The sequence below is a fragment of the Kwoniella shivajii genome, chromosome 4 (genome assembly GCF_035658355.1).
Source record: "Kwoniella shivajii chromosome 4, complete sequence".
Taxonomy (NCBI): domain Eukaryota; kingdom Fungi; phylum Basidiomycota; class Tremellomycetes; order Tremellales; family Cryptococcaceae; genus Kwoniella; species Kwoniella shivajii.
The window spans coordinates 2,050,508-2,078,303 of NC_085911.1; the positions used below are offsets into that span (position 1 = coordinate 2,050,508).

General features: G+C 47.0%; 11 protein-coding genes across 11 annotated transcripts; 3 read left to right on the plus strand and 8 right to left on the minus strand.

Annotated features, from left to right (window-relative positions):
* Positions 1-35: 35 nt before the first annotated feature.
* IL334_003744 (uncharacterized protein) lies at positions 36-1,996 on the minus strand (the record flags this gene model as incomplete). Its single annotated transcript, XM_062935470.1, has 5 exons — positions 36-482; positions 538-825; positions 900-1,118; positions 1,181-1,333; positions 1,394-1,996. The coding sequence occupies 5 exons, from the start codon at positions 1,994-1,996 to the stop codon at positions 36-38; spliced, it is 1,710 nt and encodes a 569-aa protein (XP_062791521.1).
* Positions 1,997-2,347: 351 nt separating this feature from the next.
* Positions 2,348-3,368, plus strand: IL334_003745 (uncharacterized protein; the record flags this gene model as incomplete). Its single annotated transcript, XM_062935471.1, has 4 exons — positions 2,348-2,494; positions 2,585-2,659; positions 2,879-3,024; positions 3,260-3,368. 4 exons carry the CDS (start codon positions 2,348-2,350, stop codon positions 3,366-3,368), a joined length of 477 nt encoding a protein of 158 aa, XP_062791522.1.
* Positions 3,369-4,031: 663 nt separating this feature from the next.
* IL334_003746 (uncharacterized protein) lies at positions 4,032-5,101 on the plus strand (the record flags this gene model as incomplete). Its single annotated transcript, XM_062935472.1, has 5 exons — positions 4,032-4,184; positions 4,250-4,339; positions 4,400-4,498; positions 4,555-4,780; positions 4,836-5,101. The coding sequence occupies 5 exons, from the start codon at positions 4,032-4,034 to the stop codon at positions 5,099-5,101; spliced, it is 834 nt and encodes a 277-aa protein (XP_062791523.1).
* A 151-nt stretch (positions 5,102-5,252) lies between these two features.
* IL334_003747 (uncharacterized protein) lies at positions 5,253-7,147 on the minus strand (the record flags this gene model as incomplete). The annotated part of the gene is made up of 11 exons (XM_062935473.1): positions 5,253-5,293; positions 5,356-5,578; positions 5,628-5,814; positions 5,864-5,938; positions 5,994-6,173; positions 6,233-6,299; positions 6,346-6,466; positions 6,517-6,606; positions 6,671-6,703; positions 6,761-6,860; positions 6,912-7,147. 11 exons carry the CDS (start codon positions 7,145-7,147, stop codon positions 5,253-5,255), a joined length of 1,353 nt encoding a protein of 450 aa, XP_062791524.1.
* A 394-nt stretch (positions 7,148-7,541) lies between these two features.
* On the minus strand, positions 7,542-9,687 carry IL334_003748 (uncharacterized protein; the record flags this gene model as incomplete). The annotated part of the gene is made up of 5 exons (XM_062935474.1): positions 7,542-8,074; positions 8,124-8,395; positions 8,450-8,478; positions 8,533-8,935; positions 8,984-9,687. 5 exons carry the CDS (start codon positions 9,685-9,687, stop codon positions 7,542-7,544), a joined length of 1,941 nt encoding a protein of 646 aa, XP_062791525.1.
* A 1,700-nt stretch (positions 9,688-11,387) lies between these two features.
* On the minus strand, positions 11,388-12,199 carry IL334_003749 (uncharacterized protein; the record flags this gene model as incomplete). The annotated part of the gene is made up of 4 exons (XM_062935475.1): positions 11,388-11,648; positions 11,705-11,866; positions 11,909-12,114; positions 12,187-12,199. 4 exons carry the CDS (start codon positions 12,197-12,199, stop codon positions 11,388-11,390), a joined length of 642 nt encoding a protein of 213 aa, XP_062791526.1.
* A 333-nt stretch (positions 12,200-12,532) lies between these two features.
* IL334_003750 (uncharacterized protein) lies at positions 12,533-14,756 on the minus strand (the record flags this gene model as incomplete). Its single annotated transcript, XM_062935476.1, has 10 exons — positions 12,533-12,844; positions 12,895-12,994; positions 13,051-13,239; positions 13,283-13,336; positions 13,391-13,547; positions 13,590-13,784; positions 13,829-13,956; positions 14,005-14,115; positions 14,169-14,281; positions 14,331-14,756. The coding sequence occupies 10 exons, from the start codon at positions 14,754-14,756 to the stop codon at positions 12,533-12,535; spliced, it is 1,785 nt and encodes a 594-aa protein (XP_062791527.1).
* Positions 14,757-15,135: 379 nt separating this feature from the next.
* Positions 15,136-17,025, minus strand: IL334_003751 (uncharacterized protein; the record flags this gene model as incomplete). The annotated part of the gene is made up of 5 exons (XM_062935477.1): positions 15,136-15,434; positions 15,484-15,571; positions 15,626-16,146; positions 16,199-16,895; positions 16,945-17,025. The coding sequence occupies 5 exons, from the start codon at positions 17,023-17,025 to the stop codon at positions 15,136-15,138; spliced, it is 1,686 nt and encodes a 561-aa protein (XP_062791528.1).
* Positions 17,026-17,687: 662 nt separating this feature from the next.
* On the plus strand, positions 17,688-19,739 carry IL334_003752 (uncharacterized protein; the record flags this gene model as incomplete). The annotated part of the gene is made up of 11 exons (XM_062935478.1): positions 17,688-17,859; positions 17,916-18,016; positions 18,071-18,300; positions 18,361-18,520; positions 18,582-18,709; positions 18,766-18,926; positions 18,982-19,065; positions 19,121-19,225; positions 19,287-19,326; positions 19,376-19,618; positions 19,673-19,739. The coding sequence occupies 11 exons, from the start codon at positions 17,688-17,690 to the stop codon at positions 19,737-19,739; spliced, it is 1,491 nt and encodes a 496-aa protein (XP_062791529.1).
* Positions 19,740-19,965: 226 nt separating this feature from the next.
* On the minus strand, positions 19,966-21,116 carry IL334_003753 (uncharacterized protein; the record flags this gene model as incomplete). Its single annotated transcript, XM_062935479.1, has 6 exons — positions 19,966-20,119; positions 20,182-20,194; positions 20,243-20,438; positions 20,496-20,601; positions 20,659-20,759; positions 20,805-21,116. 6 exons carry the CDS (start codon positions 21,114-21,116, stop codon positions 19,966-19,968), a joined length of 882 nt encoding a protein of 293 aa, XP_062791530.1.
* Positions 21,117-24,558: 3,442 nt separating this feature from the next.
* IL334_003754 (uncharacterized protein) lies at positions 24,559-25,812 on the minus strand (the record flags this gene model as incomplete). The annotated part of the gene is made up of 1 exon (XM_062935480.1): positions 24,559-25,812. The coding sequence occupies one exon, from the start codon at positions 25,810-25,812 to the stop codon at positions 24,559-24,561; it is 1,254 nt and encodes a 417-aa protein (XP_062791531.1).
* Between the last annotated feature and the right edge of the window lie 1,984 nt (positions 25,813-27,796).

Sequence of the window (27,796 nt, forward strand, 5' to 3'; positions counted from 1 at the left end):
GATATTTGGAAGCAACGAGTAGCACGCCTTGATCTCTACAGCCCTTCTAGAGCACTCACTAAACCCAATCTCGCTTCTTCCATTTCGTTTTCACCTTCTATCTCATCACCGAGCCCCACGATATCTTCACCAGAGTCCGCTATCAGAAGGTCTCCTTGAACCGGGTCATCACGATCCCCCTCTTGTTCAGCAGATGCTGCTCCAATCCAATGAGCCGCGTCTTCCGCCCATATTCCGCCAACCCCACTGGCCCACATCCAGCCTTCTCCCAGATCTCTCGGAAGACCACCTTTTCTCATGAATCCCGGTGACATCGTAAACCGTCTGTGTGAAGGAGCGACATGCCCTGGTCTCACAGTGATTTGACCTGAAGATGATTCACCGAGAATAGATATTGACTTCGATTTAGCCATAGATCCACTCGCCCGAGTATCGGAAAACTGGTTCGCGTGAGCATCTAAACGTCGATAGATGTCGTTGAGCTGAAACGGGCAGATGATGATTAGCCCGATCTCGGAGATGACAAATGCAGCTCACCTCTTCACTTCTCCATCGGGGTGTTCGAACCTCCAACACCTTTTCACTGATCCCAACAGCCCATCCTCCTTTGCCATTAGGAACATGATGATCATCTTCGGCTTGCTTCTTCAGCATCGCCTCCCATTTCTCTTTCCTCAGCGTGGAGGCGACCTCTGTATCCGGATCCGTCTCCTCTCCGGCAGAAGAATACTCAGAAGACATATAGTCTAGATGCAGTGCTGATGGAGGTATATGGACATCTTGAAAAGAGGGATCAACGGCAGAACGTTTACGGCGTTTCTGTTTCTATTGGTGATCTCGATTAGTCATCATCACAACGATAAAACAAAGAAGGGCTGATTGATGGTAGCCCAGCTCACCAGATCCTTCCGTGCCCATCTTCGCCTCTTCTTGGTATATCTATCTCTCCTTTCCACACCCTTAGGATCATTTTCTTGCGTATACCGCTTACACATATTCACAAAAGCTGTTTTGGCAGCGATATCTATAATCTCAAAATTCATGTCAGTCGTCGGTATCCTAGGATGTAGTCCGACAAGAGCCTCTTCGAGTATCTGGTGGGAAATTTTGGCGACCCACTAGCACGCAAATTTAGCTCTTCCCCTCAAAGTCTTACATGTGCTTTACGTCATAGACTCACATTACGATTGATCTCGTCGTTCAGTTGACAGTTCCAATCAGGTACGAATGGATTATTACCAGAATCAAGAGCGATATTGTGTGAAGGAGGATCGCTCATCTTCGACGGCGGAGGAAGAGGATCGTCCAAACCCACGCCGATAGTGGATCGCATCTTTGTATCAAGTTTATTGTCAATGACGTTCTCGTGCTATACTCGTTGCGCGTATCTCACCTTTATCCTAATACTTTTTGCCAGTTCAGTCTTCCTGTCTTTTTCCAATCTTTTCCCCGTCTCTTCGTCTCTCCTCGCGATCTTCTTATCCTTCGATGGACCTGCTTCACTCCCTTTCCTTTTTACCCTCTTTTTTGATAACTCCCCGGCAGGACTGTTTGTCACACCAGATTGAGCATGCTGCTCATCTGCTGAGGGTGATTGCAAAGATGGATCGACCGTTGGTATCGGTGTAGATACAATTGCGGCTGATACAGCTGTGAGAGCAGCTTGAACTTGTTCATATTTGTCCTCTTGAGGTCCACATGGTTTAAGCTGTGCCAGACGACGCAGTTTCACGATTTCCGCTTGAAGCTGCTCCCTGGTCCACTCATTCAACTCTCGGCCGTCATGACTGTTATCCGCTTCGCCTTCACCATCTGCCTCGCTGCCCTTACCGTTTGGTTGCAAGTCATTCAGTGTTTGCTGAGCTATATGGATGTGTTCACGCTCTGACGCTTGATCTATCCCCTGTTCCTGGTCTTGTTCTGCGACGTGATGAGCTAGGATATGACTGTCATTGTCTATCGATTCGAGTGCTCGTACTAGATCCACCTGTTCCATGATTGACAATTGATGAACCCCTTTAGAGTGGAGGGAAGACAATCAATCGGATGAGGATGATAATTGGAAAAGCTAAAAGGGGCAAAGAGTGTAGGAAGAAATCGACAGGTTGGGTATGGGAAAGATATAAAAAGTTATCAGCCAGCCTTTGTGCCCGGTGAAAGGGTCAAATTACGTAATAAGGTGTTGATGCGGACATGACCTTCTGATCTCCGTGATGTGTCACTAGAAGACGCGTAACATTTGGATAAGTTCACTTCACGATTGTAGTATCCCGTTTAACGAAGATCTGAACACACCCATTGGAGGTCGTAAAGAACGACATTTGGACAAGTACAAGGAGGAACTACAATGTGGTGTGTGTCAAGTACATCCCTATCCGTCATACAATGGAGCGATGGGAGTCATGCTGACAGATTGTCCTGCGTCGTCGGTAGTAAACACATTCTGAACGCTCAAGTCGCTATTAGAGCACCATGCTGCAAAAAGTTCTTCGATGTGAGCTACATCCCTTCCTTCTGTTCAGATCGGTTGTTCTTATCTGAGATCTTTATGATCGACCGCTTATGCTTGATGTAACGTTGATAGTGTCCCGAATGTCACGCTGAGAGTCAAGACCATCCTCTGAGAAGGACCTTGGAAATGGCTTTTATATGTAAAAAAGTGAGCATCACGAAAGCAAGGTCGCTTTTCTGTATTCTGGCTATCATCGTGTGAATCAACCCTTGGTTTCATACCAGACCTCTTGAATGAAGTCTCTCCTGTCCTATTCTTCACACCGGCGGAGCACAGAAGACATATATGCAGTCCATTGGCTCTGCCATATATCAGGCGACTTGATAAATGATAACCAGATTCTGCAGACTGACGTATCCTTACTAGTGCAAAAAAGGGTTTCGTAAAGACATGACGACATACGAGGATTCAGATGAATATTGCCCTCATTGTGATAACCATTATGTGTTGGAAGCAAAGGAACCGCAAGCTATGATTGGTGTCGAAGGTGAAGATGCTAGAATTGACTCTCGGTACGTACCCAATTTCTAGATCTACCCAGCTTTCCCGCATGACTACAAGCCACTGTCTTCCATATACTTTTATAAGAGCGGGTAAAGCTGATCGTGACCTTCTATTCTACCTTGTCATTATGGATATCGCAAATCAATGAACTACTATGACGTATTCACTCATGGTTTCCTGTCTTTCTCCCAATCTTTGCCCCTCTGAATATACCTCCTTCCCATGCCACTTTCCCGCCTCAAGAATGATCAAAGATGACAGAGTGAAAGAAAATCCAGAGAGAAGCTTGTTCACGCAGAAGGACGTTTCAGATAAGGTCGAAATACCTCTCTGGAAAATGAATGGGCGATGACCTGTGGACGGCACACCAAATGAAACAACGAGGTGGATTGTCATGGAGAAGTATAGCTAACATCGTGAGAGGCCTCGATGTTCGGTATAGCGGGCAAAACCAGTATACAGCGTTTGAATGTGAACAGAAGTCTCTGGAGATAGGACGGTATGATAGAGTTACCGGTCGAGGTAATCTACTGTGAACCAGTGAGCTGTATGTATCTATAATGCTACGTTTGGATCCTGGTTCCTACACGCTTCCCTCCTGCTTCTCTGGTTAACACTTCAAATTCGGATTGCGTTGAGATGGTCATTATCATCTCTATCGTTCTAATAATCCAGAGAAGGGATGCTATGGATCCCTTGTCGAGCATATGTTATTCTCACCCGTTGGCAAGATACCAGATCGCCTTGGACAATGAGCTGGCCGATGGGTTTCGGGCATATCATCGGACGATAGATCTCGGATTTGACCGAGTTGGATAATATGATATGACGTGCGCGAATGGCATCAGAAATCACGACTGAATGAGCAAGCAACCTGTGATGATGTTTTTCTTGATAAGGTACAAGTATTCTTGCTATATAAGAACGGGGCGAACGGCATGTGGGAGAACGTTATCATCATTTCATACCGTGTAGTTGTGACATCTTCTACTTTGCTCTCTATTTGCCTAATAATATGACTAATCAACAACAACCCACGATCGCTTCAAGAGTGAATCACATCAAAGAAGCTTGGTACGAGAATAGACCGGCGTATGGCATCATTACCAAAGCTCCTGGTGCGGGGCTTGTCAGGACGCTCGCCGGACTTAAAAGATATGGATTAGACGTGAGTGAATCCCACAGAGACTGGAAAATGGGGTAATTAAGCTAATCTTCAACATGCCTCTGCAGTTCATCGTCTTGGACGCCGAGCATGGAAACTACGACGAGAAGTCTCAGTTTGATGCATATCATTCTATTGCTGCTCTCGGTGTTTCTCCTGTAAGTGATAAACCGATCTTTTGAGGTAAGTATCCGAAAATGATACTATCCGTTGCCTAGATCGCTCGATGTCCCGGAATGGGAAGTGAGAAGTGGGGCATCAGAGTAGCTTTGGACGCTGGCGCGCATGGGATCATGATTCCTCTCCTGGAGACCAAGGTGAATTAGCAAAGAGACCTTATGAGATGACAGCTGATCCAGTCATGGGGATCTAGGAGCAAGCTGAAGATGTGGTCTTTCGAGCTAAATTCCCACCCCACGGTGGCAGGACTTCAGGTGGTAGTTTTCATACTCAAGCATTTCATTTAGAGCCTCACGGTAGAACCTTAACACAAGAGGAATATTTCAAGAATGCGAATGAATCAACGTTGCTCATTCCTATTATCGAAACTAGGCTGGGTTTGGAGAACATCGAGGAAATTGTCCAGGTCAAAGGTATAGGTGAGTGCCATGCCATTTAATGGACACAAGGAAATGACGAAAACTCGGAATACAGATGCCATTTTCATTGGACAATATGATCTTGCTTTATCACTTGGATCCCTCCCGCAGTCCGATCCAAAAGTACAGGACGGAGTGAAGAAGATTTTCGAGACTGCCAAAAAGGCGGGTGTACCGGTAATCGCTTGGTCACCCGGACAAGAAGCTAAAGAAGCCGTAAAACAAGGTTACGAAGGAATCATTACCGGATTAGATACAACAGTAGTAGTTAACGCCTTTAAGGATCAATTGGATATTGCTGGTGCTCCTAAGAGGTGGTGATATGTTGTCGGTGGTATCCTCATGTAAACAGAATACATATCAGCCTGTTTGACAAGACGCTGAGGGGAAGCGCCGTCTTTGTTCCCGCACTAATGAAGTGAATGAGATGGACAATTTGAATGCATCTGCACATCTATGAATATATATATATTTACACCTTCGCCCAGATACGGCGGTTGATCAAAAACCGAGCTATCAGAAGTTCCGTTACCATTGATTTTGCAGTCAATCCATAAAGGAAAGCAGTCACTCACTAACTAAAATGCAAATCCCAGCGGCCGCGTGAAGAGCGGCAGCATAGATAATGAGGGCTTGCCAGTTTCCGGTCTTTTCCAAGATCTTACCACCAACGAGAGCACCGCCCAGACCGCCTGGAGCAGTGAACAGGAGAATGAGACCCACGTTTGAAGCGAGATTCTCGGGACCGAAGGTTTCCGCGGCAGCCATCGGGACAAGCGTGTATGATGCAGGGGCAAGCTGGTTTGTATCAGTAACAACATACCAGTAATCTGATCGTAACACTTACGAGACCGTACACAATACCGAAGCCGACAATCACCCCATAGGAATGAGCAGGTAACCATAAGGCCAGCACCGCGGCGAAAGAACCAAAGCAAAGGAAGGCGAATGTGTTCATGGCACCCAGTCGGTCGGCAGCGTAACCAATGGAAATTCGACCAAGTCCAGCACAGAAATTCAGCAGACTCAGCGGTCTATAATCAGGTTGAGTAAGATCCATGTTGATCACAATTTCACACTCACAATGCTCCCAGTATATCGCCTTTGGGCACATCACTTAATCCTTTCATATATTGCGTAAGATAATACAGGACGGTGCTGTCACAATCGGGTAAGCATTTCACCTAAGTTTCATATAGCAAGGAGGACTCACAGATAGCCAAAAGAATGGAGAAGTATGCAAAGAGCCAAAAAATGAAAAGATAGCATTGTCCAGACCCGTTTGTCCACCCAGGGCCCCTCACCCTTCATGCGAGCCTCTGGCGAGCTCGGTCGAGTGCGCATGAGCAGCGTTGCAACCAACATCAGAGTCAAGTTGATGAAAGAGTAAATTCTGCCCCAGCCATCCTGTCACTTTCTATATTCGTTCCCACATAACGAGACTGTACCTACAGTAATGTCTTGTGAGCCCCCACTGCCTTTATCAAGGCACGAACGATGAGCGTGCCAAACCCGCCACCTATCACGAAGATCAGCAACCTGGCAGCAGGGCATTTCATACTCACCAAAGCCAGCTCCCGCTACAGTCAAACCTGATACAAGGCCCCGCCTTTTATGAAACCATTGTGACGGCAGACTGAAAAACATCGGCTGGCAAATCCCAACTCCGATCCCGGTCAGAACACCCTGTCCCTGCGTCAGCGATGTACCATATCAGGCAGTATAGTACGACTTACTTGGGTTAAAATCACTTGCCAAAGCTTGGTGCTCCAAGATGCTAGAAAAAGTGCTAACCAATACACGAAGGCTGACACGAATAATACTCGCTTAAAGCCACTTCAACAATCAGCGTGATGTTGTGCTATCTGACACTCACAACTTATCTCCGACTTTTCCAGCAACAAAGGACGTTATATTTTGAAGCTAAACAAATGGGTCAAACTTTGAGTGTTGAAGCTCGCTGAAAGCGTCTCCACTCACTAATGTGAACAAACTCCCGATGAGACTTAACTTTGACGTCTGACCAGGATATTCATATTGTGCGTAGTGAGCTTGAAATACACCAAAGCAGACACCCCAACTAATAGACTGTGAGCTGCACCTTCGATATCAAGATAGACCGGCCACATACCCCATTGTCAATGCCGCAAAAGTCATACAACATCCCACGACTATCCATCCGTAACCTCCCTCAGGGTATTCATAGGTATCCATCGATTCCACTACACCCTCATCTATGATCTCATCTTTGGTCGAACGTGTATCTTGGAAAGTATCCTTTATGGCTGATGCAGGTACAATATCAATCCCTGTCCCGGCGGTCGTCGAGAGTGCGATGTGATTGAGATCTTCCGAAGTGTTGGTCATTTTCGATGATGTCGAAATTATCGTGTAGTCGGTAAGATCACGAGGAGGTTGTGGCCTCCAGCATGCTTTTATATAGAGTTTGACATGCTAACAGTTGGTGATATTTGTCATGCACAATGTAAATGAGCTAAATGCAAAAAGGTTTTTCTTCTGACTAAGCATTGCAACAAGACTAATGTAGACATCGGGAGCTACCGGTGTGAATGCCCGGTGTTCAATTTAAGCTTGTGAGAGTTGTATATCACATGGCTTGAAACCTGGATTAGGTGATAATTCGAAAGAAACTCCGGCAAGGTATTTCAAACGTCGCTATCTCGATGATGTGTGAAGAGGTATGGATGCATGCGGAACATAATATCAATCAATCGAAATTTGGGTGTGGCCGTCATATTGCCTACAAGAGCATACTCTCATTAGAAGCTGGTAGATTAATCCCATCAGGGAAGAGAGCATCAAAATCCAAGAAATCCCAGTGAAATCCATCCTCTCTCCATAAAGACGACGTCTCTTCTACCCTACCTCCATCCGGTTTGCAATCCTCCAGACTGCACCACATTTCTCTCAGGACTTTACCGGGCAGACCAGGCTGTCTAGCTATGAAATTTTCGGCAGCCAACAGCTGGTCGTCGCTAAAGATGGGATTCGGTAAGGTATGTCGAGTGAGAATTGCAATCCTACGAGATGTTGCCAGACAAATCGTGATAGTGGTCAAAAGGAAGGCAGGAAGGCTATTGTCCTGTTGGGACATTACCAGGGGCATTGTCTGACCAAGCAAGGTAGTAGAAGCGCGGATGAGAGCTGCAGAAGTGACCGACCTGGCTTCTTCTAGAATGGCAGGTGCGATCGGGCTCGGCGGTCTGAATGTGACGAAAACCGTACGGAGAGCAAGCGAGTAAGCAATACCAGCGGTAGAACAGATCAGGAGCCCTATCTCTCAATCAGTTCATTCCATGAAATGTTCGAGATCATAACTCACATTCACTCTTGTCCAGATCCTCAGTGATTTGATTCAGTCGGCTTTCCACATGGCTCCACTTGTCAAGTAAAGAATGAATGTCTGGCCATTGTCGTAGAATAGTCACTTCAGCTTTTGCGATTGCACTGATGAAATCTCTACAGACTTCGATTACAGTCGATTCTCGCTGGAGATGATCTATGCACAAGTTTACGTGATCCGACGGATGACGAGGAAACTGGCTCGATAGTAGTTTGGGCATGGTGCAACATCGGGCGGATTCCATTTGGAGACTGTCAAACTCGTTAGTTTGAGCGACGCATTAATGAGATAAAACTTTGACTTACATGCAGTATCGATTCTTCACCGCTTCCCACTGTATGACAGAGTCAGCTCTCATGTTACAGTGTCCAGGTGACAGGATACTCACTAAAGTCAGCTCTTCTAAATGTTTCGATGCCCAAGGCTGCGTTAGATTTTCGCGCTCATCCTCTGCCAGCAACATTACGTCTGCCTTTGTGTTCAACCCAAGATCTATCCCCATCGAATAAGCGAAAGCTGACACTCGTAGACAAGTGAGCGGTACATGGCTTTCGCTTCCTAATGGAACGGTGGCGAAAGTGAGGATGTACAACGCCAATATCACCTCAATGCTTGAGGTGCCGGTCATGGCGTATAGCACTGACTCCTCAATCATTGCGACTGCTGCAGCAGGGAGAGTATTTGGAAGAAAAGCGAGGGACGCCAGGACGACGAACGGATGGGAAGGTAATGAACGTGTTGTCAGAAGGAACGGGATGAGCGGAGCGATCAGCGAGAATCGGTGTTTGAATCTTTGGCAAGTCAGCCAGATTGGAGAATAACTGTTCTAGCAGACTCACATCTGGAAACTGGCCTCTACGTGAGATCGAGACACCCATCCACGCGATATGATATCAGGAAACCCATCCAAGTCAACAGCACATCTAGCCCGCTCATCAAAAATGACGTTGATTGGATCCATAGTAAACCCCTTTTGAAAGGCGGTGACATCAAGAGGCCGATGAGCGATATAAAACCCCTCTACGAACGTGGAAGTGGCCGTGGATGTGCTCTGGGGTAAGGGGAAAGATTCGGATGAAGGGAATGCATTGTCCACGATGCTGGAAGGCGTGATATCTGCACACGCTGGAACGGATTGTGAAGGTATCAATGTGACCAGCGTGCTACATGTGGTCTCCAAAATATCTATTCGCTTCCTCATCTCCTCCATCTTGAGAGACTGATTGTGAGAGTTGTAGTGTGAGTCATAATCGGGGATGTCGAAAGGTGTGTATGTGCTTCTTACAGCTGGACTTTCTCGCGTATGAGTCCTTCTAGACTGGCGTAGTTGAGGTGAAACTTCTCTTACATCCCTCTTTTCTCCCTCTACACCGAATAGACCTGCTAATGAACAGTCGGTTTTCCGTCTTCTACATCTCGCACAACCCCTGTCATCTAGATTCTGACATTTGACTTTCGACGTAGCGCAATTCTGGCAAGCGTGATATATGCGGGATCTCGGAAGGGATGAGCTGCGATTTCGAGTGGGCGATGAGCTAGGCATCATGGGTTGTTATGTGAAGTGATGTATCAATGTCGATTAAATTCTCTGTATACTGTCATGACGATCATCTGGCCAAGCATCGTAACCTTGATCCTGTATCACGATCCCATGAAGTATGTTTCAGCGCAAGAAAGAATCTGTGAGCGTGAGATGGAGAAGGAAAGAGGAGATCGGAATGATTCTCTCACTGACCGGTCAAAATGTAATTCAGGGAGGAAATGATTTTCATTGATTTCAACTGACTTCTCTTCCACTCGTTATCGCAATCCTGTCATTTGGACAATCAGCAATCAAATTCCAAGTAGACTAATTTCAGAAACAGCTCATCAGCAGCGTGCTCGAATGGTCTTTGCTCTTCCATTCTCACTCTACCGCATACATAGCAGAATGACCCTCCACGTCATATATCGGAGATACCGATATCAAGTACGCACTATTTTTTCGGTCTTACCGATATCTGAGTGCACCAGATTGTACATATAAGGTCGACTCACAGAGTACATTCTTCTCACACAACGCACTGTCGATGGCACTTGACAAACAATTTTAGCCGCATCCCACAGAATGTCACCACTGCAGCTTCCGATGATGGCCGAACTGAAGGCCCCCACTGGCCATGACTCCAGATTTTGTCTAGAAAATCCCATCACTATATCTGTGAACAAAAAGGCATGTTCAGTCAGCGGCGTGAGTCCGAGTTTCACCAATTGACGTGCGAGTCATAATATGACCAGGTTGGCTTTTGGGTCAGGGAGACTACACATTCACCGACCAAGAAGGCAATATTCTGCTGCGAACTGTCGGCAAGGCTAATATCAAGCAAGAAATTGGTAAGTAATCTTTTCTACACCTACAGTGCTGAGAACATACCGTCTTAAGCTCTCTATGACAATAAGGGCGAACAAATTTTGAAACTGGCTGCCAGAATGTGGACCACATCATGTGAGATCTACGCAGTCCGACCTTCAGGAGAAGAAGCTTTTAATGTGAAGCTCAACAACAAATTTCGTGGTGAGTAGTCTTTTTACATCACATTTAGCGTGATGCGTTTCGATACTGAAATCGGAAGACAGGAAAATGTAATATTGTTACCGAGTTTCTCGACGTTGATTCCGGGAGATTGCGTTCATGTGAGTTTGAGACCTGGAATTGGACGAAAGGAAGAAGATGTACACTGGACGGAGATTGTGTTGCCTATCTTTACAAGGATGAGTGGTACAAGCGAGGCGTAAGTGTTCGCTCACATCGTGACTGCTGTTCTTCTCCCTTGCTGCTCAAGGTCTCATCTCGAGAATCGTGGCCTCACCATACCCAACCTTGTGGCGTGATATCATACTACCAGAAATCACAGTCTCAATCCACCTTTCATCACACGTCCTGACTGGTTATAGCTTCTTGGCTAACAAGATGCTGATATCTTCACTTTCCCACACCTCATAGCGATTGGTCGAAATCAGCGCCAATCTGGACTACACTATCGTACTTGCGACCATCATATTCAACGACATTGTCAAAGGCCAATGGCTGCCGGCTGTTGTAGGATAGAATACTCTACTGACAAGGCTTTTTTTTGGAACGTAAATTTGCGAGATCTACTAGCTTGCATACGTAGAAACACCAATTGTTCTATAGATATAGCTTATGACATGGAGTACCGAGTTCACCTAGTAATTTCTCAAAGCAGGCTGATCTTTGATCCATCACTTTTCTTGGATTTCTCCGTAGACCCATTTGGCCACCATTCCCCGTGAGAGCTCCTGACCACCTTTAAAGTCCTTGCTATATTTACCAGCATGAACTCTGGCATCCGCAGGACTCTCATTGAGATGAGGGACACGGAAAATCGTGTAGTCGAAGTCCGCATCTGCGCAAATTTCATCAATCGCGGTCATTTCGGCGGAACCTTGTGGTACTACCACTGGTGGAAGAATTTGTGTCGTGATATATTGTGTCCACGTGTACTGTAGCACGTTGATTAGCTGGAGAGCAATGAGCGGATTAGGTATTGTCCACGTACCTCTTCGTTGGGGAGAGCATGCGCTGGCGTAGATAATGCTAGAAGCCGCTTCACACCATGCTTTCCCATTGATTTCTTGATAAGATGAAAGGAGTCGGCGATCGGAGTGGGCTTGGACCGAGTGAGGAAGTGATACAAAGGCATGCATGCTCCTTTTGCAACCTATCAGCGTTGTTAGAGTGGATCTTGTGCGCGGAGACTCACCAAGAAGCTGACGACTGTTGTTACCCCTTCCATAGCTTGGTTTAATTTGACTTCATCAGTGAGACTACCCTCAACGATTTTCATTCTACCAGCATGTCGACTGATGAAACCTTGTGGGAGCTTTTTAGTGCTTCTTACTAAAATTGACAGCCGGGGTCCATCTTTCAAGCCAAGTACCTGATCGACAAATGCTAGACCGGTCGCGCCTGGTGCTCGTGACCGATAATATCAACTTCTTGTCTGACCCAAGAAACGGAACTCGCCAAGGACAAGGATACTTTCGCCTGACATACTGTTCTAGAATATATTACGTGCAAACTAGCGTCGGTACAGAAGACAGAGTGGTGGGTTGTTGTCGTGTTCATGTAAAGCAAACATAGGTTGCAAAAAGCATTCCAGTGGTGATCGTCAATCCCGGTCTCGTTACCAAGTGAATAAGCTTTTGAGGCCGCCGGGCTGACAAACAATATTCGGCATCAACGTCTGATCATCACAAATGATAATTGGGAAAATCATGTGGCCATAAGTTCAGAAATAAGCGTCTTGAGACTTGTTGCATACACTCTTTCCAGAACTTGTTTGCCAGTGAGAAGCCAGTGGAGGTGAATGCATATATTAAATGAATCAGCTGCCTTCCGGCGTTGGCCTTCCAGCGGGATGCTTGGGCTCATGTACGTTTGATTCCAAAACACGATCACCTTCCAGAAGGGCCTCTCCCTCCATAATTTCCATTCGGCTCTCCAGGTCACCAGTCCCCTGAGACAGACCTTCTGCCTCGATCCGTTCACGCTCCTCTGCCATCAAAATTTTACTGTAGGGGCTTCTCTCCCTGATCCATGGTCCTTTGAGAAGCGCGATAAATGGTATTGGTGCTAAGACTAGAGCAATGCAGCCTATCATGAGCAGACCCCACCGGGGAGTTAATGTGTCGAAGAGCTGAAAAATCGTCAATTCGACTTCAAATTGTAGCACACAGTGGCTCTCACTTTAGTGGTGAACATGGCGAAACTGCTGCCGAGAAGAATCCGCAAACATGACATTCCAGCTACAGCTGAGGATGCGTGTGTGCCATAGCATTCCGAAAGACTAAGGGGAGGAGTCAGTCCAGACGACAATTTTCCGCGATACTGGAAACCACCTACTAGATAAAGCAAGTTTGATATATGGTGTATGCCGCTGCTAGGATGATTGCAATACCGATGCATGGAGCAATCCAATGGACGCTGGGTATAGACGTTAAGCCGAAGATGACACAACCTATAGCGAAGACGATGCCAGCTGCACAAGCCGCATACAGTCGAGCCTCCACTCCGATGCGTCCAACATTTTTCCTGCAGCAGTCAGTGAGACGATCGTTCAAGCAAGTGGACTTACTTGTACAGATGATCCTGGATGAAATTGAGCAAGTAACCTATCATTGATCCAACCCTATGCTCAAAACTTTAGCATACCGGTTGCAAGACAGAGCTTGCTCGCGCTTACACAATGGCCCAGTATGTAGATCCAGCGGCTGTTGTTCCGAACCCGTGTATGGACTTGAATACATAAGGCAACCCAGCGATCTGCACAAAGAAGACACCCCACACTAACGCAGCCCAGATAGCGAAAAAGGTGACGATGGGCTCCATCATCAGGAACACTGAGATATTGGTCAGCAAACCGATTTCCTCTTTGGACTTACAAATTGGGCGACTGAGACTACGTCGCATTGCCGCCCAGAACTCTTCTTTGTCTACTTCACTTCGCGCCGTGTAACGTCCGCCATCTAGCATTCCGCGCTCTATCCGAAGTTTCTTTGCTTTCCGGCGCAATAACACTGAAGCTCGCGTTTCCCGCAGGACCAGGAATGCAATCGGCAAATAAGCGGCAAGTGCAACTATAATGTATCAGGTATTTGCTGACACCGAGCTATCTACTCACTCATTTGTATCCACGAAATCCACCTCCACTCGAGATGCGGATTCGCTTCAGCCCAGCACATTGTGGCCGCTCCCAAACCTGGTCCCAGTACCACCGATAATGTGAAAAATCCCATCGGTGGACCTCGCCTGCCAGGTTGTCAGCGACAAAATCTTTACTGGTCTACGCTAACTCACTTGTTGGGAGGATAGATATCCGATACGGTACCAGCGACCACTGTAGCGCCAATACAGCCTGTAAGGCCTAGGAGAAATCTACCCACAAGAACAGTCGCTATATTCTTTCCGCTGCGAAGAGACAATCAGCGGACTGGATCTTTATTGGAGCGGGCTGAACGTACAGTCCATGCGTCAAGTGCACTAAAGTGTAAGATAGAATCGATCCCATGTATATCCAGTAACGTCCGAACTCTTCTGTCAACGGTGCTAACATCAACGGGCCGATAGCAAAGCCCTGTGAAACGTCAATTGAGGCACTTTCATCTTCAGTTTGTCTCGCTTACCCAGCCATACAGAGAAACACCGCTCGCAGCCTGTAAATCTGTTGCGTGTAGATCTCTTTGCATTGAAGGAGCCCCTATAGAGTATGATGACGTCTCGTATGCTGTGATCATAGCGTAAAAGAGCGCTACTAACATAATACCGAGCTTACGCCTGCGCGAGAAGAAAAACGGGTTTTCGGAGGATCCTAAGGGGAAGTCGACATAGATGATTCTCACATCTTCCCCATCACATGCGGCGGAGGGTGTGGAGAGTTGGCGAGAGACGACACCACGAGGAGTAAGTCTAAGTGAAGGGCCGTACGTACAACCGGGCGGAAGGGTTACAGCGGTAGACATGGGATAGTCCGGTTGACAAATGGGGGATTTAGGCACATCGAGAGGTACCAGAGTGATCGCCGTTGCACCTGGGTCAGCTTCATGTACCATTTCTCAGAGTAGGTATAGGCTGTATCATCGGAATCTGTCAAGCAGCACACGTCAAGTGCAAAAAATGTATTATTGAATCAAAAGGAATAATAGTTTGACAGCGACTCGATTCTGTAATGAACAGAAGAACTTCTAATCCCTGATCGGCTCGGTCCGGTTGTCCATTCAACACTCCAAATGCCGCCCTATAAGATCTTACGGCCGACAAAGTAAAACGGGTCTCGAATGGATTCCGGTTTCCGTGCATGAAAAAAAATGAGATAGGTCTGTTTTGCTCACAGACGGACGCGCGAGTCCGAGACTGATGCTATCGTTTCTATTCTCTCATCAGGCATTCACATACATGACGACACCTCATTTTACATACTTTGCCAAACATCTATTGTCCATTGGCTTTGATTTGTGCGCCTTTAGTCCAAGCGTAACGCCACTCCTCCTCACCATCGACGAGAAGCTTGAAGTTGACGATCGGATGCAATCCAGACGTATCAAAGTCGAACACACCGAAGCGAGTGTCTCCTTTCCACTGATGGTGTAGCGGTACATCAGTTGGTAGATGCGGCAAATACTCCCTAGTCCATGGTTGATGGAAGAAGGACAAGGGTGACGTGGAGAATTCAATGACAGCAGACGTCGCCGGAATGATTGAGAAAGCCGGAGGCGGTAGAAGGGTCGTGGCTGAGCTCAGGACGTCAGTACGTATACAAAGAGAATAATCAGAGCTTACCATGCTCGTGTCTGTCACCGGAAATAATGACAGCGCCTCCGACTGACCAAAGTTCCTCCAAAATGATTTCTCGTTCATCGAGATAGCCCTGCAACAAATCAGTCCACGCGCTTGAAATGGGAACTGATACCTGCTCGCTCACCGCCCAAGAGTCAAGCTCATCTTTGCCTTCTGACCAATTCCTAGTCACAGGGACGCCGGACACTAAAACCAGTAACCTTCCTTCTTTTCTTCCCTGCATTTCCACCCATCGCTTCACCGCCATCAGCTGTAACTCTCCTAGCATTGTTCTTTCTCCATGACCGGCCGTTGAGTTTTTCCCAGGTCGATGAGGTGGTGTAGACCTGTAAGATCTATTATCAAGGACGAAGAATGAGACTGCACCAATCTCAAATGAGAAATACGTCGGCTGCTCGGAGCTCAGCGGTAATGGGTTGACGGTCTGCTGGTATGATACGTAGGGCTCCATCGCACTTTTAAACATCGCATGATTGTGCGGGGAATCAGGGGCAAAATCATTGATGATCTCATGATCGTCAAACATGTGAAGCCAAGGTATACTCCGAAGTAAGGGTGTCCATGACGGACTAGAGTAGACTTGGCGGTAAAGCTGACGATAATACGTGTTGGTATATTCAGATACAGGATAAGGAAGGTCGGAATCTACGTTTCATCGCTCAATCGCTGGTGCCAGGTAACATATCACGAAGCTCACAGATGAAGTCGCCGAGAAACAACATAGCTTCCGGCAGCCGGTCCATCGTCCTGACGTAATGGTCCACTTCGGAAAATCCTTTGACTTCGAGAGGGTGTGCTAGTGGGCTGTACGGCCATCCTGGCTTAAGACAGCTAGAACTTAGAATGGTAAATGCTTCCAAATCGGTCGCGTTTCGTCTGGTGGTGAAAGTCCCTGAAATCTCTGCGTTTATGTAGTAATTATATTCGGTATCAGGCCGCAAGCCATCCAGGATTATGGGGAGCGTGAAGTCGGTCGCTGGTGTCAATGAGGAGAGCTGAACGAGCCTGGATTGGTCGTGCTTGCTCGTTGATGGATAATACGTGAGATTGTAAAACTTCGCCTCTGGCAGCCGTATTAACAGACTCGCCGTATCGTGACCAGTCCAGCCGAGTCTAGCGAAGCTGAGATCAATTGCAGGGTGAAGGTAGTGGGCTCGATATACGAAGTCAGCAGAAAACAAAGGTGCCAGTAGAGTAAGGCCGACCCCGAGCCAAGTAAGATAAGGATATCGATGATCGGGTATTCCGCATATGAGCACGATGCACCTCATGTGCAGAGATGTTGAGCTAATTCGAGCGTTGCGCGATCCCCGGAAGTATGCCAATAGCCATGTAGTGAGATACACAGCGGCAGACGTGTATATGACAGGCAGATAATGCGATCCCAGGGGCAGCTTCAGATAATGTAAGTCAATCACGTCTGCTAAGAGAGCTTGAGCTTACCAGACGCAAAAACACATATGCCTGCCATTTGGCCGTCAGACCAGAGGCCGCGCACACGACTTTCAGAAAGATTTCCAACATTTGGGTTCTAGCTTGACAATGTGTTGCTTTGAAAGAGATGAATCGTAACACAAATCAAAGTCGCATCTGGTCGTGTGCAACACACATCACTGCCGCACTGACCAGTTCGCCATAACCCTGTGCAAGGAGAAAGATAACTCCGCTTGGAACGTTTCCTCGGTCGCGTGGTGAGGTCTTACATTACGAAGAAGAGACCATCGAACTGAGAAATCAATGGTGAGACATGTCATGCAAAAGAACGTGCGCAATCCCGCATTTCCGGTTGGTACGTACAAATTTAGAACTATCCCGGTCTATTTCCCGTCGGCAATGCCCTCGATCACATTAAGGTTAATTTCGGTAATATTCAGAACGTGCGAAATACCTTTCGATCCCGAAGCAATCCTCTCTCAGCATTTCTCAACGTTTGAGTGTCTAAGCCTCCTCATAGAAATTCGGGTCCGTGCCCCGAGCTACAAGGATTCCTATAGCCTCGCTGATGTTGCCTTGCTTCTGAGTGATGATCTGTCGAGAACGCACGTTTGTATCGTGATGGCAAGCAAATTTCTCTCAATATGAAAATATCCAAGTGCTAAATCCTAATTCTCCAAACATATATGAGTCGTCTGGTACTTACTCTGACAAGTGTTGAGTAGAATCCAGACCGCTTCAAAAACAACAAAATGAATGGCTACAAGACTGATAACCACGACCGAAAGCTTGACGCTGAGCAGTATAATGCTCCTCTGGCAGAGCTGGAATCCGGCAGTACCAAACGGACATGGTCTCAGACGTTGTCTGTTTTAATCTCTGGTGTAGCATTGTTCTCGGACGGTTACAATATTCAAATTACGGGTATGTTCAGGTGACATCTGCATCACTTTTAGACTGACATCTGATATGCCTTCCAGGCTACACCAACACTGTGATGGCAAAGCTCTACCCCAAGGCGCTTACTACTACCATGAAAGCCAGACTCAGCAACTCTATCCTGATTGGCGACATCTTTGGGGTAAGCCTTTCAAATCAAAAGTGCGCCTCCATGTATCTGCTGACACTCACATAGATGCTGTTATTTGGTCTCTGCGCCGATCGTTTGGGGAGGCGCTGGGGGATAGTCGGCTGCACCTTCTTCCTAGTATTGGGTGTCACGTTGGCTACCGCTGCTCATGGCACTACGCCCACTGGTATGCTGTGGATGATTGTGGTAGCTCGAGGTGTCGCTGGACTCGGTGCCGGAGGAGAATACGCCGTTTGTACCACTTCTGCTGTGGAGGCAGCCAATGAGACGGCGGGGTGAGTGAATTCTATAGGCTCTGATATTGGGTTCTACTGACTCATTTCTCTTGCCGCCAGCTTGAGACGACGACGAGGCTTTATGGTTGCAAGTGCAACAAATGTAGCTATCATATCCGGTTTTGTAGGATCAGCCATCGTTTTCTTGATCGTCCTCGCGGCCTTCCATGGTAAGCCCCATGAAGCTGTATGGAGAATCTGTTTTGGTATCGGTATCGTTGTAGGTACTCAATCTTCCTCAGAAGTGCTTCGAGATCTAACTCGATGGTACAATATTACAGCTGCCTTTGTCCATTTTCTTTTTCCGAATGCAAATGATCGATTCGACCTTGTATCAAAAACATGGTATCGCCAAGAAGCCATTCCCATACAAATTAGCATTCAAGCGATACTGGAAGCCGCTCTTTGGGTAAGACACTATTGATGATGGTGCAAGGAGGAATATCTGACAAGTCCAACTTCCAGGTGTTCGTTCGCTTGGTTCCTCTACGATACTGTTATCTATCCCTTCAATCTTTTGGCTCCGACTCTTGCCGCTGGCTTCGATTCTAACGCTACACTTCTCCAGTCCAACGGTTGGGGTGCATTAATCAACTCTTTCGCGCTTCCTGGTTGCATTTTCGGTAGTAAGTGCGAGATAAGTAAATCAGCACGGAGGCCAGAGCTGAACGTGAGCATCAGGTCTTTTGATCGATCGTCTGGGTCCCAGACAGACCTACGCATTTGGCACGATCATGGTCGCGATATTTGGTTTTACCATTGGTGGTGAGTTCGTTTGTAAGACAAAAGACTCCCTGCAGAAAGCTCACAGCATATACAGGAGCGATGGAGCCTCTGAATACTGGCGGTACAGGAACATTTGCAGCCTTTGTCGTCTTATTTGGGTTGTTTCAGTCTTTCCTTTCTGTCGGCCCCGGAAACTGCAGTGAGTCCATGTAATCTCAATGCCGTAGCCAGCAGTTCGCTGATGGATCGACCCACCCAAGACTTCATTGTGTCCAGCGAGAGTTTCCCTACGCCTATCCGGTAAGTGTACTGTAATATAAGGTAAAGCAGCATCACTAAGTCTACATAGTGGCCATTTCCTTGGACTCGCTGCTGCTATAGGGAAAGCTGGTGCCGCTGTCGGTACACAAGTCTTCCCGCTGATCCAAGCTCGGTATCCAACAACCATCAAAGGTCACCAGGCCATGTTCTTTGTCGGATCAGGAATCTGCGTACTCTGTGCTATAGTCGTCATGACTCTCATTCCCAATCGAAGAGCTCAATTGGAGGATGAGGATGTAGAATTCAGGCAGTATTTGGAAGCTAATGGATGGTGAGTTCATTTCCTTCAGTTGAGCCTCGAATCCTGTTCTGAATTTGGCAACAGGGATACTTCCGACATGGGCTCGACCAAAGTTCCGATCCCTATCAATCAGGACGGCGAGGAGAAGTAGAATGTCTTGGTGTACGGCGTCAGGTATACGGATAGCTCTCCTTGTGTAAGCGCAAGAACGGGGCTATTGGCATGCATGTGTGAAAATGATCTCCGGCTGGATACGAAGGGTAAAGGGAGGCTTGAGATTGATACCATGTGTCTCTGTTAAAAAGGTAAGGATGGAGCTAGTTGGTCAGCTGAGGAGAAATCAGGTTTTCTCTCCATTGCAAATCCCGCGTGTATCCCTAGGCCACACCCAGAACCCTGAGCAAAACTCTCCCAATTCTTTCGCCATCGTGCGGCTGTCTGCTTTGGGCTCTAGCTTTCTCAGCGAAGTCAGCATCGAAGGTGCCTTCTTTTTCGTAATTGTCTATAAAGGGTACGAGGATATCCTCGTGCCTGCAGTCTTGTTAGCTGTTTCTCTTTCACCGTTTTTCTGACCGATGTAGAGGATAACTAACCATTCAGGATGACCTGAAAAAGGATGTAAGCGGGAGGTCCGAAGCGTAAACAGGTACTCACCTTGAAATGCGATAATGTGCACATTGCACCACGGTTCGGAGGGTAGGGTATGAGCATGAGAATGAGTAAAAGCTGGAGGCTTGTTATCTTCATATAAGGAGACTATACCCTGGACAGGGCAAAGCTCTGAAGCGCCTAGGAGATGGAAATCCTCCGGAACTTCAGTGACTATATCTGAGTGGATCTGTTGCATCGTCTGTGTTGCTATCAACGAATAGTCTCAAAAGGCTAAAAGAAGACGATGGACGCTCACGACGTGATCCCGCAATTTTGACGGTCTTTTAGCATCTTCCTCATTCTCCCCCCCGATCAAACTCTTTCCTATGTCAGTCAATTCCATCTTTGTACTTCCCACTTCCCTAGCTTGTTGTATCAGTCACAGGTCTTAATAACGAAAACCAAGTAACACAACCCACCATCCTTTTGGATTCTTCTCAATCTGCGCTGGTCCAAAAGCTCTGGCAATTACCTGTAGGCCAAAACATATGCCGAGGATGCGAATACGAGGGTACTCGTCCTGTGTCCGGGTTTAGCATATGCGCGAATGACATCGTTAACCCACATATATCTTTATTAAGAATCCAGCTAATTTAAGTATCCAACGGGTATCTGCGTGAGCGTCATCTTCGAAGCTACCTGAGATTATAATAGCGTCGATATTCTCCAATTGCTCATCTTTAGGATACTCCCTTTTGTCGAGTACATCGTATGTCAACGTTTCCAGGGTAAGATGATCGGGAAGTAGTGGTTCGAATAGGTTGTGAAGGACGTCTTGGTACTCGCCATGTTCTTCTATGGACTCCTTTTCCAGAGTATCGCATTTGAAGAAGGCGAGAGTTAATTTCCCAGAGGGTGCAGTCTTACCAGCAGACATGATGTTCAAGTAATGAAGGTTTCAAGATAAAGACGAAATCCGTCTTTTTATCCTAATAAACGATACCGTGATTCTCATACCAAGCGAGGTCTGGAAACAGATCGAAATCGTCATTCTTGCCAAGCGATCCCTATTACGTCATCGAGGGCAGGGCAGTGCACATGGTTCCAAATGCTTACCAGACATGTGGATATAGGGGCATGAATGAAGCCTAGAAGATGACTGAGCGAGCGATCATATTGAGTTCGCGAAGATCCGTTGAATGTCATGGAAGATTAGCGTTCAAGCTTTTTGAAACGCATATCATGTACCTTATTATCTGTTCGCTTTCCATGAGAAGACAACGCCGGGAAGCTCGAACAGGCGGAACTGTTGATTCCTTACTACATGTGAAAGAAATCTCGAGCTATGGAGGGTGTTACATGAGGCATAGACAAGGGATGACTGTAATGTAATTGCACGCGCGTGTACGACTTGAAATTCCATAGTCGATTTCTCTCTTTCTCTCCTTTTTTCACGTTGCACACTTTTCAATACAAATATCATGCGTGGATTTCCGACACTTCCTGCGAAGTTTGGCACTTTACTTGCAGCAATAGTTTTATTTCCCTCTCTTGTGCGAAGTACTTCGCTCAAAATGTTGCTATTTCACCAAAGCAATTTTCTCATATCTTCACTATTGTTGGCAAGGTGCACGAACCATTTGTGCTTTCGCGCTCAAACCAGTCGCAAAGAATGATACGGGTCGGCCCAGACATTCATTAATTCTGTACAGCTGGTATCCCTAGAAGGTGTCACAATTCGGAATCAGAGGTTTTCAAGAATGGGCATCGGTAATCTGGATTGCACACCATCGAGCGGGCCAACATTTCCCCGGTGAGGCATTCCTACAGCACGGAGTCAGCAGTTACCTGAGGAGCCGTAACAAGCATCACAGAGAATATACGAAGTGTCATGTGACAAGTTGGCTCCAGGCATCTCCCGGTCTAACAAAGGTTTCCCGTTCGATGAAGCGGATACTTGACTTAGCGGGGTTGTTGTAATTACGGATGTACTCAATACCAAGCTAGTGAGTCGAAATTGAGGTCCGAGGCACAGAACAATTGAGCTGCCAAGAAATGGAACACCTCACGGCCCGGTTATAATCTTTACTTGGCTATCTTGTACTCGGTCGAATGTTCAGCCGCTGCATGCCTCTCATGGGACATCGAACAACCCTAAATTAGATGTAGATATATTGGAGTCCCAGTGTGCCCCATATATCCCCATCATCCTCTGAATAGGCACATATACCGATCAAAGATGGCCACTCTCAATCACCATCACGCAGATACCGACACAATCTCGCCCGTCACTGACGATAAACCGACGATCCAGCATCTCGAGCAATTTGCGGACGAAGGCAAACATGACGACGTGATCACGAAGTCGGCTTTTGAGGACTTACCATGGAAGAAGACCTGGATAGTTTTCAAGAAAGCAGCACTTATGTGTATCTTTGCTTCGTTCTCTGCGGCGGCTGAGTAAGTGCGGCTATCTGGAATCTTCAACTGACGTTGCAGTGGATTTCAAATCTCCATGACATCTGCTATCATAGCCAACCAAGGGTTCATCTTGCAGTATGCAACAACTGTGAATGCCAAGACAGGAGCACCTGCGTTGGATGCTGACATCTTAGCAGCATGGGGAGGGATACAGAGCGCGGGTCAAGGAATTGGGATGCTGACCCAGCACTTGTAAGTGTTTATTTGTTATTGATATCGACACAAGCTGACCCCCCATACACGGACTCAGTGTCGCCGACCGATTTGGTCGAAAAGTCGCCTTCTATACTCTTTGGGTATCGCTGTTGATCGCGGTGGCTCTAGAGAGCTTTGGACGAGACTGGCGAACATGGCTTTGCGCTAAGCTTTTCTCCGGCTTTGGCGTTGGTTCAGTCCAATTCATGACAGGCATGTATATGACGGAACTGGCTCCTTCAAAAATCCGAGGTTTCTTGCTAATTTTCTACTCTGCTTGGTGAGTTCGCAATCGTGCTAAACACGCTAACTTGATAGGTACGGTATTGGTCAGCTGGCTTCTTCCGTGGCATTGTAAGTGATGAATTCCAAAGATCCGCTAAACTATCTCACACCCATTTACACCGAGTGGGCTATGTTGGGTTTAATGGCTATTGTCTACTCAATCATCCCAGAGTCACCTTTCTGGTGTGCCAACACTGGGAGACATGATCAAGGTCGAGCTATCATCAAGCGTTTGAACGGAAATATAGATGGGTACGACGTGGACTACCACTACGATATCATAAAAAGATCGGTAGAGAAGGAAAAGTCGTATCAGAAAGACATTGATGGGGATAGACCTGGATTTCTCCAGGAGCTCAAGAACGTTAAAGAGGTCTTCATCGGTGTCAACGGGGTAAGTTGTTTTTGGTATAAGATCCGAGCTAATACAGAAACTAGTTTCGAACCCTCATTGCATTCTGGCCAGCGTGTGTTCAGCAGATTGGTGGTTTGGCCGTACTCAGCTCTTACTCCTCTTACTTCGCTCAGCAAGCATCGTTCTCTGACCCTTTCCTGTTCTCACTCCTACTCGCGCTTGTTGCAATCGTCTGCACCCTGGTTGAGGCCAGTTTGATTGATCTGATCGGTCGGCGTTCCTTATTTCTTATCGGTGCATGTACCGTGTGGGTTATGTGTATGGTTGTGGGTGGCCTTGGTCTCCTGGCGAATAAATCGGCAGCGGTGAACAAATTAGTGGTGAGCACTCACGCTTGCAAAGCACTCTCACGAACAAGATACAGTATGACTGCTAATCCTTCAACAGCTTGTTTTCTCCCTTTTCTGGCGATTAGGCTCCACTCTTCTTGGTAATCTGGGATGGGCTTTTGTCGCTGAGACTGGTTCATCTAGGCTGCGAGCCAAGACAGCCGGCATCGCCGCCTGCGGAGGTGTATGCTTGGGCCTAATTTTCAATACTACTGTGCCCTACATGCTGAACGCTAGTGGTGCAAATTGGGGCTTGAAGACTGCTTTCTTCTTTGCTGGTATATCCTTACCTGTTGTCGTGCTATCCTTCTTCCTGATCCCTGATACCTCGAGAAGGACTGCTGCAGAGCTGGATGAGATGTTCAGAAAGAAAATCAAGCCTTGGCAGTTCAGGAACTATGTTTCCGATGGTCAAAAGGCGTTGAACGAAGAGAGAGATCGGACTGGAGAAACAATTCCTAATAGGCAACATCAGACTGCTTGAAGGATTTAGACACCGGGGCGAGGCTGAGATAGAATATGTAATAAGCCCTTTGTGGTGATATCAATGCTACAATTTGTGAACGATTTCTTGCTCCAACTTCGATCAAGCGCATTTCGGCGACAAACATCAGGTTGCGCAAAAAGGAATAAACAGGTTGCATGCTTCTACGTTAGGGTCGTTGTACCTCGACCTAGCTTTCAAGAGATCCCTTCTCTAATTCCACTGCGTAGACATGAAGCTCGCCATGTAAGTTGCTGCGAAAAATCAGTCGCTTTCCATCAGGTGTGAAATTCGCATTTGGTTCCATGCGATAATCGTGAGCTTGAAGGTTGACCAACTTATTGGAGGTGAAATAACCGGGGGTGACCAAATTTGCAGAATCAGCCGCTTTCAGCCCGGCAACATCGGGTATCCTGTTCGGCGTAAAGAGGTACAAATACTTCCCATCATCCGCATGGGCTACCATTTCTGAATCGCCGCCATCGCCACAGAACTGTGTGTTGTCAGGGGAAGAGTGGAAATGGACCGACCATTCGTTTCTAGCAAGGTGATACTGAACCCTCCTCCCAGTTTCAATCTCGTATCCAGCGACCCAGAAGTCCTCGCCTCTTGGAGTTTGCAGATCGTACCAAATTGTCTTCCCGTCAGAGCTGAACCATTCGTGCCCAGCGATTTCCATATTCATCTTTCTTTCATGTAATTTGGTCGGCCTCAAGGGAGACTGATCTAGGTCCAATATCCATAAACGATCGACTTGATGCCAGGGTCCTTCATGACAAAACATCAAGTTGCTGGGACTAGTAGGTGAGAACAAAAGATGATTTAACCAATCTGTAGCGGTATATACATTACGCCTCGTCCCCATTTCGATATCGATGACGAATAAAATCATAGGTACTTTGGCATCGAGTCTTTGACTCAAGCGCAGCTCCTTTGCATCCGCATAACTCATCGGTGTGCCGTCAGACCAATTGGCTTCGTACACAAATTGGTCGGTCTTCGGATCTCTTTTTGTGAAAAGTTCCAGTATCTCACTTTTGAAGCTAGAATCGACTTCGACGCCAGCAAGTAAGGTCTCATCTGCATTGACTGTTTGTATATCACCGAGATCTTCATGCGCGATGAAATGTGTTACGCCGGTATCAACATCGACCCAAAATAACGATTTCTGATCTGTGAGCCTATAGTAAGCTCTCCTATAACGCTTACCCACGAAGAGGAGGGAGAACGGCTGTTGTATTGGGACGATTAACGATAATCTGTAATCCGATAGATCTATCTTGCTGATGCCGTCGGGTGTCGTAATCACCACGAAGTCACCTTCTGGAGTATACGCGTTGAAATTGAAGTATAAGCTTGAGGATCCTGCCTGATCGGATAGCCGCGTCACACGATGACCAGAGGTCTCCATCCATTCTCGAGGTATGTCCGTGATTGTCGCCATATCTTCTGCTGGGTTACTGTATTAATAGACGTGTTGTACACATATGTATGTATGTATATATATACACGACAGTATGATTCGGTGTTCGGCTCAATGTTCCTATCCGGCCCGGAGACTTTAGATTCATTCAGCTTGGCGCAATTGCCGGACTCAGTGTCTTTCGGGAGCAAAGTGTTACACGCTGTCCTTTACAAATCCAATATACCCAGACATCAGGTAGTCTTATTGTGGGATCGGCTTGATGAGAAGAGCGAGCATCTCATCTTGAACCACCGCTTATTCTATGCTAAAGTCATACTTATGTACAGTACCATGGTCTGCCACCCTTATGTAATACAAGTCAACACACATCGCACGAGCGTTATCTGTTAACGGATTCCCTTTATACATCTGTGTTACAAGCTACGAAATTCTCACTGGTCTAGAGTGTCTCTTAAGATTAGTTCTTCGCAGTCAGCGGAGAACAACACATCCCGATGATCGATCTTACCAGACTCTACCATACGATGATATCCAGAAGACTAATAACGCGCCTTTAAGTGTTAATATGTTGTCCGCCAACCTTCCCTCCTCATTCACATACACCCTCACTTCTCATACATAAAGCGGAGGCTACTACTTTTCAACAAGATTAACCAGACTCGCAGGTTTCTTTAGATAGATCGCGGTCAAAAGGTGGTCTGGATCGTGAGGGAGAGGATGTGGGAATGATGGTTGATTGTCCTGCACATCGAGTCAGTTGCTATCTGATGTTTGCTGGTCCTCACTTTGTACTGAGAATAGCCCCTTGCCTTATACCACGCGATTGTTCTTCCTGGCCGTGAGGGGTCCTCATAGAAGTCTGGGCTGTTTGCAGTTGGGCCGCACCAATACGCAGTCGTATCCAACGTAATCCCCTCTGCATTGTGCGACTCGACGGCGAAGCGTTCTAATAAGTCCATGGCCAGTGTACCGAGCCCCATACGCTGATATCGTTGACGGATGAAGAGGGATGCTACACAATGACCAATATTGGAAGCCGCGCAATCACCGAGAGACAGTGGATCACTTACCAATATGAACATTTCTCAGCCGTCCACTGGCTGTTTCCGGATCATCATCCTCAAGGACCCAGCAACCCATCCCCACATCTTCCTTCCCGGTATTCAGGACTAGCTCAAACACGCAGAAGATTCGATTTGGATCCCTCCAACCTCGCTCTAACTTTGGTATTCCCCATCCACACTCCTCACGAAATCTCACCAACAAGGGATAATCATCTTGGCTTGCAAGTCGATAGGATAGTAGGGGACGGGTGTTGCCATCGTTACTGACAGTCATGATGTATAGCCGTGAAGTTTTCGTGAAATGTGAGAAGATGAAGTGAAAACTACAGACGCACTAATTCAACTCGATAAAGATAACATGTGTTGCGTCGGATCTCGCCGTGAGTCAGGTATCGGACGCGGGAATGGCGCGTGGGAATTCGTTAATCTGCACCAAGGGATGATCAACTAGACCAGTACACATTACCTTTGCCCATCACACGAGATGATTTCATTTATCATCAAGATATGCATAGCACTTCTCGTAGCTTTGGGGAACCTACTGCGATCTTCAGTTCCTTTTATCAGCCGCGTCAAGTTTCGATAGCGTCTTCCCGGTGTGGCCTTCGATGCTGACCGCGATGCCCTCGATAGCGACTAATCTCATCATCGCTTTGAATCAGCCGGACCCTGTGGTTACAAGGTAGCTTCTAAGTGATGACTCGGCTAATGGGTACTCATGGCCGCATTCAAACATATTATACATATCCGAAAGCTGGATGCCGCAATTCATGGACATCTATTGTTAAGCAGGCAGGGTTAGGGGGTTAGGGGTTGGGGGTTAGGGGTTAGGGGTTAGGGGTTAGGGGTTAGGGGTTAGGGGTTAGGGGTTAGGGGTTAGGGGTTAGGGGTTAGGGGTTAGGGGTTAGGGGTTAGGGGGTTAGGGGTTAGGGGGTTAG